Source organism: Hyperolius riggenbachi, chromosome 2, assembly GCF_040937935.1.
Source record: "Hyperolius riggenbachi isolate aHypRig1 chromosome 2, aHypRig1.pri, whole genome shotgun sequence".
In the NCBI taxonomy this organism is placed as follows: Eukaryota; Metazoa; Chordata; class Amphibia; order Anura; family Hyperoliidae; genus Hyperolius; species Hyperolius riggenbachi.
Window position 1 is genome coordinate 404,063,102 of NC_090647.1, and position 15,938 is coordinate 404,079,039.

A 15,938-nucleotide genomic window follows, 5' to 3' on the forward strand; every position below is an offset into this window, starting at 1 on the left:
AATATAAATAGATGTCATTGATTTGTATTAAACACAACTAAATGTCAAAGGCTACATGAACAATGTATGCTAATCCCTAAATGTTGTAAAGCCATTCATGACAAATACATAAGAATTGTGAATATCTCACATTCCTAGGGATGTCTGGCAAGACATGGAGGCATCATAAATCCAGGGTTCACCCAAATAATTTAGTCTAACAGTGCAAGTATAATACTATCTCATGCTGAAAGAAAAAAATGTCAATTAAACTCATTCGTAATCATACAAGCATCTATTCAACGCTTGATCCACAGTTTTTAACTGCTGTATATATTTAGCTTCCAACGTCACTCTATCTCTCTGTAGATTGAAGTCATGCATAATACAGTAACTTGAAGGTCACTCAAGCTGTGTCCCGTGTGCTGATACTGGAAGATCAGTTTGATTGTTGTTAGTAGTAAAACCATGAATGTTCATTTGCTATTTGTCCTTTTTCCTCTACATAATATCATGTGAGCAACCAGGTTGGTTGACTCACAGGAAAAGATGGCTTGTACACAGTACTCCTGCACAGGGTCAGATTTAGGGGAATGCCCCCAAGGCCCATGTCTAGGGCGCCAGAATCTTTTGGGCGGGTGACAGGTTACTTTCACCTGTCATCAGCCATAATTAAGAGGTGCTCTGCAAGTCCACAGCCGCCTTGCTTTGCTCTGTCTGCCTGAGCCTGTTTGAGCAGTTGGTGGGTGGCTGGGGCTGATGGCTATGAGTGGTGCAGTGACGCAGGCTGGAGGAAGCCCGCAAGCAGCCAATAGAAAGACTCTCTTCCAAGTCCTGAGCAGCATCAGCGGGCAGCACTAAGTGGTTTAAGACAGTGGGCAGTGGCCATATTGCTCAGCACGCTGTCAATCACGTCATGTGACTATGTAAAATCTGCCCTGAGCTCAGCCCCCAACCAGGATTGAGTGTGGATGCAGAAGTCTCATGGTGTGGATTGCAAGTTTCTGGGAGTGATGATGTAAAGTACTCTGCCTTAAGTTTACTTTTGGCCTGCGGGTCTGGTCAGGCCGGTCAGTGGAGGAAATGTGTGGCTAATGGCTCACCCTCCCTTTGAGTGAAGTCATGCACTTGACAGTGCGAGATCAGCATTTCTATGGTTATTTGAGCAGTGTTGTTCGTCCTCTGTTGGGGGTGTGGCTTTCCTCATTCAGCTGTGGTTGGATTCTTTACCGACGAGTGAGGGACACATCAGTGTGAGTACATGACAAGTCTGACATATTTGAGCAGACTTTGGTCTGCATTACGGACGTGCTATGTCCGTTATATCTGTTGTTCAGCCTATCAGTGACCTTTTGGAAGTTTAGGGGCATGTTTTGGGTACACCCCTGGAGAGTGTCTGTCCATTGCAGTGGCCAGGGAGATAACGTACTCACCAGAAGGAATAGAGCCATGCAAGTCACAACCTCTACGCCTGCCTTCCAGCTCCTTCAAAGCTCATGCGGTCATCTGCGCTGTGCTGTTACGAGCTTTCCCCGCCTCTCAACACTGCTGATAAAAAGGAGCTGTGGAGGAGGGGGAGATGGTGTCTCACTGACAGCGTGTTGTCTGCATTGACACAGCCGCTGCCCACTGAACCGAATAGAGAAGTGAAAATCATAGAACTTCAACCTTGGAAGGAGGCTATAAATAACATCCGGGCGGTGAAATCCTTTACTTGGGCGGGCCACTCACCTGAAATGCTCAAGGGAGATCACTGTGTGCCTTTAGGGAGTTCACAGTTTAAGCCCTACCATAGTCACAGTATAGAGTCCCTTCATATTCAAGACCAATTTTGGGGGAAACAAATTTGTAGATGTAGGATGAAACCAATGTGCCTGGAGGGAATGTTAACCAAACAAACATAGAAGATGCTGGCCTGGCCTAGAACCTGGGGATCTAAGGCTGCAAGGGGAGAGTGCTAACCAGTTTGCCACCATGCAATCCGAGTTATTTTGTATGAGCTGACTTCCTGTACAGCAGCTGTATAATAATCACAAGAACATGGTTTGTAGGGCCAAAAGAAATGGGAACGACAGTAGAAAAATGAAAGGGGCATTTTAGGAAACTACATAAAATGTCTATATTGTAAATTAAAGTTGTGGTGACAAATACATCAGCACCATGCAATCTGTTTATGTTTCACTCCACTCTACGGAGAGTCAGGAACAGATGTGTGCCATTTTTAAAATGAATGGCAGTGCACCTGCTGTCTGGAAGAATGTGGCAGGTTGTGTTATATCGCAGCACAGCAAACCTCAATGGATAGATATTAACCACTTCAGGACCACAGTCTTTTCGCCCCTTAAGGACCAGAGCCTTTTTCTCCATTCAGACCACTGCAGCTTTCACGGTTTATTGCTCGCTCATACAACCTACCACCTAAATGAATTTTACCTCCTTTTCTTGTCACTAATAAAGCTTTCTTTTGGTGCTATTTGATTGCTCCTGCGATTTTTACTTTTTATTATATTCATCAAAAAAGACATGAATTTTGGCAAAAAAATGATTTTTTTCACTTTCTGTGCTGACATTTTTCAAATAAAGTAAAATTTCTGTATACATGCAGCGCGAAAAATGTGGACAAACATGTTTTGGATAAAAAAAAACCCATTCAGTGTATATTTATTGGTTTGGGTAAAAGTTATAGCGTTTACAAACTATGGTGCAAAAAGTGAATTTTCCCATTTTCAAGCATCTATGACTTTTCTGACCCCCTGTCATGTTTCATGAGGGGCTAGAATTCCAGGATAGTATAAATACCCCCCAAATGACCCCATTTTGGAAAGAAGACATCCCAAAGTATTCACTGAGAGGCATAGTGAGTTCATAGAAGATATTATTTTTTGTCACAAGTAAGCGGAAAATGACATTTTGTGACAAAAAAAATAAAAAAAAAAAGTTTCCATTTCTTCTAACTTGCGACAAAAAAAAATGAAATCTGCCACGGACTCACCATGCCCCTCTCTGAATACCTTGAAGTGTCTACTTTTCAAAATGGGGTCATTTGTGGGGTGTGTTAACTGTCCTGACATTTTGGGGGTGCTAAATTGTAAGCACCCCTGTAAAGCCTAAAGGTGCTCATTGGACTTTGGACCCCTTAGCGCAGTTAGGCTGCAAAAAAGTGCCACACATGTGGTATTGCCGTACTCAGTAGAAGTAGTATAATGTGTTTTGGGGTGTATTTTTACACATACCCATGCTGGGTGGGAGAAATATCTCTGTAAATGACAATTTTTTCATTTTTTTTACACACAATTGTCCATTTACAGAGTTATTTCTCCCACCCAGCATGGGTATGTGTAAAAATACACCACAAAACATATTATACTACTTCTCCCGAGTACGGCAATACCACATGTGTGGCACTTTTTTGCACCCTAACTGCGCTAAAGGGCCCAAAGTCCAATGAGTACCTTTAGGATTTCACAGGTCATTTTGCGGAATTTGATTTCCAGACTACTCCTCACGGTTTAGGGCCCCTAAAATGCCAGGGCAGTATAGGAACCCCACAAACGACCCCATTTTAGAAAGAAGACACCCCAAGGTATTCCGTTAGGAGTATGGTGAGTTCATAGAAGATTTTATTTTTTGTCACAAGTTAGCGGAACATGACACTTTGTGGAAAAAAACAATTAAAATCAATTTCCGCTAACTTGTGACAAAAAAATAAAATCTTCTATGAACTCCCCATACTCCTAACTGAATACCTTGGGGTGTCTTCTTTCTAAAATGGGGTCATTTGTGGGGTTCCTATACTGCCCTGGCATTTTAGGGGCCCTAAACCGTGAGGAGTAGTCTGGAAATCAAATTCCGCAAAATGACCTGTGAAATCCTAAAGGTACTCATTGGACTTTGGGCCCTTTAGCGCAGTTAGGGTGCAAAAAAGTGCCACACATGTGGTATTGCCGTACTCGGGAGAAGTAGTATAATGTGTTTTGGGGTGTATTTTTACACATACCCATGCTGGGTGGGAGAAATAACTCTGTAAATGGACAATCGTGTGTAAAAAAATCAAAAGATTGTCATTCACAGAGGTATTTCTCCCACCCAGCATGGGTATGTGTAAAAATACACCACAAAACACATTGTACTACTTCTCCCGAGTACGGCAATACCACATGTGTGGCACTTTTTTGCACCCTAACTGCGCTAAAGGGCCCAAAGTCCAATGAGTACCTTTAGGATTTCACAGGTCATTTTGCGGAATTTGATTTTCAGACTACTCCTCACGGTTTAGGGCCCCTAAAATGCCAGGGCAGTATAGGAACCCCACAAATGATCCCATTTTAGAAAGAAGACACCCCAAGGTATTCCGTTAGGAGTATGGTGAGTTCATAGAAGATTTTATTTTTTGTCACAAGTTAGCGGAACATGACACTTTGTGGAAAAAAACAATTAAAATCAATTTCCGCTAACTTGTGACAAAAAAATTAAATCTTCTATGAACTCCCCATACTCCTAACTGAATACCTTGGGGTGTCTTCTTTCTAAAATGGGGTCATTTGTGGGGTTCCTATACTGCCCTGGCATTTTAGGGGCCCTAAACCGTGAGGAGTAGTCTGAAAATCAAATTCCGCAAAATGACCTGTGAAATCCTAAAGGTACTCATTGGACTTTGGGCCCTTTAGCGCAGTTAGGGTGCAAAAAAGTGCCACACATGTGGTATTGCCGTACTCGGGAGAAGTAGTACAATGTGTTTTGTGGTGTATTTTTACACATACCCATGCTGGGTGGGAGAAATAACTCTGTAAATGGACAATTGTGTGTAAAAATAGGTATGTGTAAAAATACACCCCAATGAGTACCTTTAGGCTTTACAGGGGTGCTCAAAATTTAGCACCCCGCCCACTTGCCAGGACAGTTAACAAACCCCACAAATGACCCCATTTTGGAAAGAATACACGCTAAGGTATTCCATGAGGGCCATGGTGAGTTCATAGAAAATTTTTTGTCACAAGTTAGCGGAAAATGACATTTTGTGAAAAAAAACAAAAACACAAAACCACAATTTCTGCTAACTTGTGACAAAAAATAAAACATTCCATGAACTCACCATGCACCTCACGGAATACTTTGGGGTGTCCTCTTTCCAAAATGGCATCATTCGTGGGGTCTGTCCTGGCATTTTAGGGTCTCTGCAATCATTACATGTATGGCCAGTATTAGGAGTTTCTGCTATACTCCTTATATTGGGCATAAGGGTAATGCACTGTGGGCTGAAAGGAAAAATGAACGTCAAACAATCAATCAATGTGGATGCCAAAAAATTTTGAAAAAAAAAAAGAGGAGGAAGGCGTCTGCCAGGACATAGGAGCTGCCGCCCCAAAAATCCAAACCCACCAGCTCGTATGCCCTGGCAAACCTGATTTATCCATTCACACTGATCGATGTGGATGAACAAATCATTGCCAGAGTTCTTTTTTGATACAAAGTGTTTGCCAAAGCATATGAATCCCCAACACCACTCCTCGGCCCATATGCCTCGGCAAACGTATCTTTTTGACTGCGGAGGAGAAATCTCGTCCTGCAGCGCTACATGCACCGACTTGTGTGTAAGCTGACAGACGCGCAATGTTCTGTCAGGATGCACCATCAGTGCTGCAGCTGATTGGTCGGTCTGGATAGAAAAAAAGACAAAACAATACAAAAAGGAGGGGAAGGCGTCTGCCAGGACATAGGAGCTGCCGCCCCAAAAATCCAAACCCACCAGCTCGTATGCCCTGGCAAACCTGATTTATCCATTCACACCGATCGATGTGGATGAACAAATCATTGCCAGAGTTCTTTTTTGATACAAAGTGTTTGCCAAAGCATATGAATCCCCAACACCACTCCTCGGCCCATATGCCTCGGCAAACGTATCTTTTTGACTGCGGAGGAGAAATCTCGTCCTGCAGCGCTGCATGCACCGACTTGTGTGTAAGCTGACAGACGCGCAACGTTCTGTCAGGATGCACCATCAGTACTGCAGCTGGTTAGTCGTTCGCTCGGTCCACCTGGAAGGTTATTGGATGGAAAAAGAGAAAAAAACCCCCAAAAAACAAGCAAGCAGCAAAGCAATTACTTCATTAACATTAATAACCTTTGAACTTTTTTAATAAAAAACTTAACATTGCAAACCAAACATTAACTTCTTTGCTTACCTGTTTTTTGTTTTTTTTTAACTTACCTCCCGAGGACAAACCTCTCCTCCCCCATGGAACAATGTGCGAAGAGCAAATCGCACAGAGTTGTGGCGAAATACATTACGCAATTTGTCCCAAGTGAAAGGAGAGGTTTCTGGCAGCCCTGTGTATTAGGGTCTCTGGAAACCCGATGTTTGGTTTCACACTGCATATTGACATATCCGGTGGGTCGAGCCCGCCGCACCGTATCGTCCAAAACAGACCTTCAGGCAATACCACAAGAGTAGCATTCGGCCTAGTAATGAACTGCGTCGCCATAGACTAACATGACTTCCGCGCCGATCGATATTGCCACAGAAGCCACGCAGTAACGTAGGCATGCACTAGCGTTAAGTCAAGCACTTCCGGCGTAGGGGGGGGACCGCAAAGTGTGACTTTTGCTAGGCATTTTGCCCTAACGCATCGCAGCAGTGTGAAATAGCACTGAGAGACCCTTGTGTGCCTACCGCTGTGTGTGGAGTTCCCTACTCTCTAATAGTGTACCTGCTCGTGGTACCTCTCAAAACACTCCCCTAGGCATAGGCCAGGCTGGTCAGGACAGGTGGGACAATAAACAGTGGTGTCACGCCTTATTCCAGCCCTGCTGCAGACACGACAGCGTTTTCTTCGGATTCGTTGACCTGGGGTAGTCGGAATTGGATAGGCGTAATGCCTTCCATGCAGCCGGCTAGTTGCATCTTGGGGTTGGGCCACGGCACCTCCTGGATACAGGAGTTCCATCACGATCTGTTTATTAAATTGAATAAACGAGCCAGTTCTCCCAGCCTTACTGTAGAGAACAAAGCTGTTGTAAATTGCCAATTGAATGAGGTAAAAAGACACTTTTTTATACCAGCGTCTTGTTTTTCGGGCAACTAAATAGGGCGCTAACCTCTGGTCATTGAAGTCCACCCCTCCCATGTTAGTATTATACTCGTGGACGACAAGGGGTTTTTCAATGACCTCAGTTCGCCGTTGAATTTCAACTGTCGTGTCTGCGTGAATGGTGGACAGGAAGTAAACCTCCCTCTTGTCCTTCCATTTCACCGCGAGCAGGTCGTCAGCACACAAGGCGGCCCTCTGCCCCCGTTGAAGTCTGGTGGTAATGAGCCGTTGGGGGAAGCCCCGGCGACTAGGCCGCACGGTGCCACAGCATCAGATTTTTTCTATTTTTAAGTGCTGAAAGAGGGCCACACTTGTGTAATAATTGTCCACAAAAAGATGGTACCCCTTCTGGAACAAGGGTGACACCAAGTCCCACACAACCTTTCCACTGCTCCCCAGGTAGTCAGGGCATCCGACCGGCTCCAATTTTGAGTCTTTTCCCTCATAGACCCTAAAATAAGATGTATAGCCTGTGGCCCTTTCACAGAGCTTATACATTTTCACCCCATACCGGGCGCGCTTGTTTGGGATGTACTGTTTGATGCGAAGGCGCCCGGTAAAGCGTATGAGGGACTCGTCTACGCAGATGTCCTGGTCAGGGGTATAAGCATCTGCAAATCTGGATGACAGGTGGTCTATGAGGGGTCGAATTTTGTGGAGCCGGTCAAAGGCAGGGTGGTCACTTCGATGACAGGTTTCGTTGTCATTGAAGTGCAGGAAGCGCAGGATGTTCTCAAATCGTGTCCTGGACATGGCAGCAGAGTACAGGGGAACATGATGTGCTGGGTCCGTAGACCAATAAGACCGCAACACATTCTGCTTTACTAGTCCCGTGTGAAGGAGAAGGCCCAAAAAAAATTTCATTTCGGAAACTTGGACTGGTTTCCACCGAAAAGGCTGGGCAAGGAACTTTTCCGGATTGGCGGTTATATATTGTGTGGCCTTACGGTTGGTCTCTGCCACAATTAAGTCCAAGAGATCCTGGGTGAAGAACAGATAGAAAAAGTCTAGGGCCGATCCTAGATTATCTGTCTCCACCTGGACTCCAGACTGGGCGGTGAAAGGGGGAAGTACGGGTGCGGCGGAATCAGGGGATTGCCAATTTGGGTTTGCCAGCACCTCTGGTAAATTAGGGGTAGTACGGGCCCATCTTCTTGGTGGCTGCGACTGGGATCTTACTGCACGTGCCACCGAACCAGTTTCAACTTCCATGCTGGTGCTCGCCACTTCACCAGGGTTTACGGAAGTACTGGTGCTAGGTCCAGGAGATGTTGTGCTGCTGGTGCCTGCCCCACCATGAAATCTCAGACCAGCACGAACACCACTCTGCTGCCCTTGAGGCTGATCCTGCGCCACCTGCGGTCCAACAACATGGGGTGTGGTACGCCTGGCTTTAGCCGGGACCTCAACCTCGTCATCACTATCGGTCAGTGAGCCACTGCTCAATTCAGGTTCAAACTCTGACCCGGAAGATTCGTCGAATGAGGCGTCCCAATCGTCCTCATCCGACTGGGCCATGTACCTGAGAACCGCATCATCGGAATACCCCTTTCTTGCCATGGTGGGCTGCTAAATTTAGGGAGTATTTGAGAGGTAGAAAGCTGTGGTCACTGAGTTTTGATAAAAAAAAATAAATCAAAACTGAGGTTTACAGTGCCACAGCTATTGTACAGTGTTTTTTGCAGTGATCAGAAAAAAAATTCTGTCACTGCGGTGGGGCGGGCTGAACGCAAGTGCAGGCGAGCGATTAGGCCTGATCGGGCAAACACTGCGTTTTTTTTTGTGGATCCTAGTGATCCTAATAGATCTGACTGCGATCAGTAATGATCACTTACAGATACTATATAGTACCAATGTTGATTAGCGACAGTGATGACGCTAATTAGTGACTGTGGTGCAGTGGGCTGAGCACTAACTGACACTTACAAAGGGGCCTAGCTAACTGGCCTAACTGCTAACACTAGTGATACTAAAAAAGTGACAGTTTTCACTGATCACTGTTTTTAGATCACTAGGATAGTGACAGGGGGGTGGTGGTGAGTGGGGAATCAGAGGCAATCAGAAACAATCACAGGACAATCAAAGGCAATCGCAGGCCAATCACAGGGCACTCAATTCACGGGACAATCAAAGCCAATCAAAGCCAATCACGGGACAATCAAAGCCAATCACAGGCCAATCAAACCAATCACGGCACAACCAAAGCAAATCGCGGGACAAAGCCGATAACGGGACAATCAAAGCCAATCACGGGACAATCAAAGCCAATCACAGGCCAATCAAAGCCAATCACAGGCCAATCACAGGCCAATCAAAGCCAATCACAGGCCAATCACAGGCCAATCACGGGACAATCAAATACAATTACAGCACAATCAAATTGAATGTCAGCACAATGAAATTGAATGTCAGCACAATCAAATGCAATTACAGCACAATCAATTACAATGCACTGGGAAGGTGATTGGGGGGGGAGGGCGGGGGGGGGCTGAGGGCGATCAGAGGGTGTGGGGGGTTGACTAGGTGTCCGCACGGGGCAGACTGGGTCCTGATCTGGGGGTGACGATAGATCAGTGAGGGATTACAGGGGAGAATAGATGTAAACAATGCACTGGGGAGGTTATCAGCAGGGGGGGGCTGAGGGCAATCTGAGGGTCTGGGTGGGTGATCAGGTGCCCCCAAGGGACAGTTTAGGGTCTGCTCTGATGGGTGGTGGTGACAAGGGGTGATAAGCAGGTGATAGACAGGTGATCAGTGGGTAAGGCAGCTGTATACAAACGTATACAGTATACAGGGGGGTGGTCTGGGGGGTGGTCTGGGGGGGATCTGAGGGTAGGGAGGGTGATCAGGGTACCCTAGGGGGCAGTTAGGGACCTACCCTAGGGGATAGCGTCCCTAGATAGTGACAGGGAGTGATTGATGGGTTTTTAGGTGGGTGGTGGGGTGCTAGCAGTGGTGTGCTGGGGTGGTCAGGGGGGGTTCTGAGGGCTGGGGTGGGCGATCGGGGGGTCTGGGTGGGCTAAAGTGTGTGTTGCTGTGCTTACTGTCAGGGCTGCCGTCCTCTCTGATGGTCGCACGACGAGTGACCATCAGCGGAGGAGGCAGCCAGTATAATACACTTTGTTACAATAACAAAGTGTATTATACACTCTGATTGGCCAGATCGCGCAAGTTTGAAACCCGCCGGCGCTGCTGATTGGCCGGCGGGTTTCCGAGTAGGGTGGGCGGAGCCTATTGCCGGCGGCGATCGCGTCATTGATGACGCGATCGCCGCACAGCCACCTCTGATGCCGCCCCCGCCGATGGGCGTATTGCGGTCGTTTGGGCCCGGACTTTGCCGCCGCCCATCGGCTGGGGGCGGTCGTTAAGTGGTTAAAGGGTCCAGGTGAAAGAATGGATCCATTCCACATGTCTGTTGCCAGTCCAATGTTCACTCCTGTACAACACAATTAGATCCACCTTAGTGGAGATCAAATTAGGACAATGGCGTACCTAGGTATTTTGACACCCGGGGACTGATTATTTATAAACAACACCCCCCCCCCCCCCTTCCAAAAAAAACCCAGTTTTTGTGATGGGAGGGTTGACAGGCTGGGGTGCCAAGCGTGTTACTGCAAACTTTGGGGACTTTTGGGGAAAAGGAGTGGTCAGGATGTGGACAGAGCCTACTATTATGAAACTCTGTACTACATACAGTGCTGCGCAAGATGTTAGTGGTATATAAATACATAATAATAATATGGAAGGATATTCGACTATGACTAGACTATGACTATGGTATGATTAGATTGTGAGTTTGGGGGAGGGGGGTAAAGAATTAGAGGCAGAAGACAGAGAGCCTGGTGGGAGAGGAGAAATGGCAGGAAGGACTCTCATCAGGACTGCAGACATCACCAGTGCTGTTTAGCAGGGACATGCTGTTAAAATAAGTCACTGAAATCTAAAAAAAAAAAAAAGGAAAGGGTCGTGGGGAAGACAAAAGGGTGGGAGGGGGAGCTGGTAAAAGATATAAGATTACCTGCAATCAAGCTAATCTAAATTGCCTGGAGCTTGCTTCTCTGCTCACTACAGAAGTCAGCTACCAGCACCTGTATCACTGGCTTCTGCAACAGCAGGCTGCCCTACATTATTGCCCTACATTATTCATTAATTACTCTGATCAGGATAAATAATCAATAGTTCAGGGCATTCTGGTATTACAGCAACCAGTGCACTTGGCTACTAATGACAGGCAACTTCTGAAACACTGTACACATCCTGCCACCTCTCCCTGCTAATGTCCCAGCTGCAGCACAGCAATCATTATCTCTACTCACCCTGCTGCTCTGCACATTCACTCACTGCAGGCTGTGTGTAGAGACCAGGGAAACACATTGCCCATGGGACAGGAAGGGTAGGGGTTCTACATTTAGTGCAGGAAGTAGTACAGTCCCCTGCACTGCCTGCTGCTATTTTCCCGAATGTTGCCCAATTTATGAGAAAAGGTCCCAGGTGGAAGACCACAGTGGCTGAACGCCACAGTGGCACCCCTAGCCATGGCTACACTTGGGGCTGTGAGCACCTGCAGCCCTGTGGTAGGTATGCCACTGAATTAGCATATATAAATACATCAGAGGACAATATAAAAGCTTGGTAGACGATCTGTTTGTCCCTAGTGCAAAGGACAAGGGGACACGACCAGTGTATGGTGGAAAAACATTTTTGGCCACCTATTCGGGAAGGGGTTCTGTACAGTAAGAGTGGCTGAAATGTTGAATATATTACCACAGGAAGTAGCTATGGCTAATTTTATATATGCATTAAAAGGTGGCTTGGATTCTTTTATTGCATTGAAGGACATGTATAGCTATAATTAGTAGGTAATTCCCGGCAGTGTTGATCTAGGGATTTTATCTACTGTAATTGCCATATGGAGTCGGGAAGGATTTTTTTCATTTTTAGGGCTAATCCAAGCCTTGTTAGGGGTTTTTCGCCTTTCTCTGCATCAACTGGGATATGCAGGCTAGTATCAGTATTATACTAGTACCATACTTTCTGGATGAACTTGATGGACGAATGTCCTTTTTCAACTCACCTTACAATGCAGCAGTGGCTCTAAATACCTATCACTACTGTGCCTAAAGCCTCACCTACAAGCAGCGATCCGGCGGCTCGATTAGCCGCCGGATCGCCTCTTCCGCATCCCCGCGCATACCCGCGCGTCCCCGCTCGCCGCGCGTGTGTGTCGGATTCAATCCGCCCTCGTCCCCACCCGGTGCCGCTTATCTTCCGCTCGATTCCCTGCCATTGTCCCCTCGTGGGGAACGAGCAGGGAATCGGCGGTGGCAAGATCCGACCTGTTATTGATAAGTAACATCGCAGCGTGTAGACCCGGCTTTACAGTCCTAAAGATAGTGTCCCACTAGGGACATTTTAAGCATGGTTATCTTTCTATTAGTCCGCAGCTGCATGGGTTGTCCTTGGACAATCTGGTCTACTGCCACAACTGTATTGTTGTAGCAGCAGACCATTAACATTACCATCATGCTTACATGTGACAAGACAAGACAAGACAAATAACATTTATATCGCGCTTTTCTCCTAGCGGACTCAAAGCGCCAGAGCAGCAGCCACTAGGGCGCGCTCTATAGGCAGTAGCAGTGTTAGGGAAACTTGCCGAAGGTCTCCTACTGAATAGGTGCTGGCTTACTGAACAGGCAGAGCCAAGATTTGAACCCTGGTCTCCTGCGTCAGAGGCAGAGCCCTTAACCATTACACCATCCAGCCACCTGAGTTGGTACATTACATCATGAATTCCTCTAAAGATATTGAATATAAAATGATACAGAAATTATAAATACAATAAATAAATAAATAAATGCATACATGAATAACTATCTCCATAATAATAATAATTATTAATGTTAATAGGCACACTTCCTTTGACAAAGCACATCAGGCAGATATATCAAGACTAGTGAAAACGGCATGCAGTTGCTCAGGAAAATCAATCAGGTTTCAGCTGTCAAAGAAAACATGGATGCAGAGTTATAGCTCTGTAAAACTGCACGATTTCTGCTCTTTTTTCCTGTGCACTTGTTTTTAAATCATCTCTTTTTCAATCTCTGTCCACATAGGTGTATAAGCTTGTACTTACTGAGCAAAGGCTCCTTCTCTGTTTTTTCTTTCTTCCAGGAAAGAAGCTGTTTCTAGATTCTTCAGTTCCTCCAGTTTTTTTTCTTTCACATGGTCTCTGTGCTTCCTCCTCAACCAAAGAGCATACGCGTCTTGAGAATCTTTATCCTTAAAGCAAGACACAAAAATGAAGTAAGCGGTTAGCCACTCTGACTAAGCAATATTTATTTACAGGTCCTTTGGTGACCCAAGTTGAATATGCAAAAGTTTTCCCACTGGACCTCCACCCGGTGCCCATACATTATATCACCTGAATAACAAGCATGAAGCATCTATTGTTTCTATTATATTGGAGTTAATTTGCTAAACTTCTTTATTGTTTTGAATTCCTGTTTCAATTTGTAGGCTTTTTGTTATTTGCATTAAAACACATACGGTAAGTAAAGTGAACCTCCAGACTAAAAATCTACTCAGCAGCATTGAAAAGGTTTGGTGTTTCTTTAACAGTTTCACAGCATAAGAACTTTGGCCTCGATTCATCAAGACTTATCGAATTGGTTAACGACAGTTTGGTAAAATACCGAATTCGTTAAGTTGATTTCAAGATTCATCAAATTTATCTACAGCTGTTAGTGAGCATTCGGTAATAATTCGTTAGTGATGCGTTAAAAGGGAAGAAAGAGCAATTCATGAAAATGAAAGTGGGCGTGGTTTAGCGTTACATTTAGGATCAGTTATCTGCTTCACTGCTCTGTCGTTATTCCTGTCAGATCATTGCTGACAGAGAAGATGGAGCCATTTGAAGTGGTTAGGTATCAGCTGAGAGTGATGCAAAGGCGCAGAAGGGCAAGAGTAAGGTAGAACCATATCAATTTGCAAGAGAATAGATTTATTTGCTATAACAGGATGTCTGCATTTCTCTTGAATCATCTTGTAAGAGAACACAGGCAGTGCCAGGGTTAACTAATTTGCTAGCTGCACTACATTTTTTTAGAAAAGGCTCCTATCAAATTGTGGGATTGTCCCAAGCCACTTCCAGAATCCTGGTCCAGGTGTTAAGCCCTATTCAGAATGTTGCTAGTGTGTAGTGTTCAAAGGACTGCCTTTTACCCACAATTCCATGGGAATCTTATGGCCTTGTGTTAAATTACCGCTGTAAAATGGAAATATCGACAAGTTACCGAATGGTTACCGAATTCACACCGAATGCGGAAAAACCTTGATGAATACAACTAGAAATCGCTAAACTTCGAATTCGGTAATTTAACAAACTGGAAAAAGTTATCTCAAAGAGAATGATGAATCGAGGCCTTTGTTTCTCTTACCCAGGCCTCATTTTTAGCTGCACAGAAGCTAAGCTCCGCCCCATCAAAGAAATCTTCTTGGGCATTTTCCCCCTGATGCTGTGCAAAGCATGATGGGATTTCTGATGTCCTTCTTCTCGTTGCCTAGTGCGCGCAGCTCAGAGGGGTGATCAGGACACAGGACAGTTGGAACTGTGTCTCATGCGCCCTGTCACCTCCTTTCAGCTAAAAAGATGGCTGTCCCCATGAAATCACAAACATCTGCCTGTTCTTTTAAAACAGGGTGGGTAAGAGATTATATTACCAATATATTTTAATTTTAATTATTTAAATATTTTAATTAACATAACTAATGTAACTTAATGACAGTATGTTTGTTTAGGGTAAAGTTCCTCTCTAAGAATTAATTTTGAACATAAATTAGCTTAGCATGCATAACTATCTAATACGTCATAAACATTAGTTCAAGAGAGCTTTTCTGCTACTGCAAAAAGTTTCTCATGCATAGGCTTGGTACACACTGTTGGGGTGTTTCAAATTAAGATTGCAGAGCATAATCACCTAGTGATTGAGATTTTGTGACATGAATCTTCAGCAATTGCGTTTTCATATTCCCGTTACGGGGATTGAGAATCACAAAACGATTGCGACCGAAATGCTGCATGTAGCATGTTTGCGATTTATACAAATTGCAAATGCTGTAGTGAGAATGGTCCCATAGGGTTATATTGTACACACCCCTTTTTTGATCGTACACTAGACAACTCAGTGTTTAGGGCCTGTGCAAAGTTACACATTCAGCAACATGTATTAGTGTGCCTAACTCAGAGACATCTACACTGAACTGTTTGACGGGAACATTTCTACACAGCACTGCAGTGCATTCCGCCGAAGCACTAGTGCATGTATTGTAATTGTATGGAGTCAGCATTATAACATAGAACAATGCAAGTGTGTTTCTGTAAAATGTATGGCCACCTGCATTGCGCAGCAACACAAAATTGTGCCTGGGCCCAAATGTTGTTACGTGCATGAATTGTTTTCAAAGTTATTAGCACATCCGCTTCCCTATCTGCTAAATATTGTAAACAGTGCATATACCAAAATACTGTATATAAAGCCCAAATATCTTTTTACTGAAAATATTGGTTCTAATACCTGTAACCAGCTTTTCAAAAAATACTATGCCATGACTAAGGACCATTGTGCATCTGAAACATGTTAGCAACTCATTATTGGTTTTACCGGATTTAATAAAGTCTTGCCATTTTTATGGGACATTGTGAGGAACCTCACTTCTTCATTTCAGCTTTTCAAAAATACAGTATAAAGCTGCTAGGGAAGTATCCCCATTGTGATAGCATACAGGAGACAGTAGCATATGACCCTTCCTCTTTTACAAACCCCCGATTTTCTTTGTGGTTTAAGGGCTTGTCCACAGTGTATCAGTTGG

The 15,938-nt window shown here is 44.8% G+C and overlaps 1 protein-coding gene across 6 annotated transcripts in view; it reads right to left on the minus strand.

The window, feature by feature from the left end:
• Positions 1-15,938, minus strand: part of CCDC181 (coiled-coil domain containing 181) — a 162,657-nt gene that overhangs the window by 35,115 nt on the left and 111,604 nt on the right. For all 6 annotated transcript variants that reach the window (XR_011026388.1, XM_068269818.1, XM_068269813.1 and 3 more), the window contains one exon: positions 13,204-13,349. Coding sequence is in view for 5 of the 6 variants with exons in the window: in XM_068269818.1 (XP_068125919.1) it covers positions 13,204-13,349 (146 nt within the window). In the remaining variant the exon portion in view is untranslated. The remainder of the gene's footprint in view (positions 1-13,203; positions 13,350-15,938) is intronic.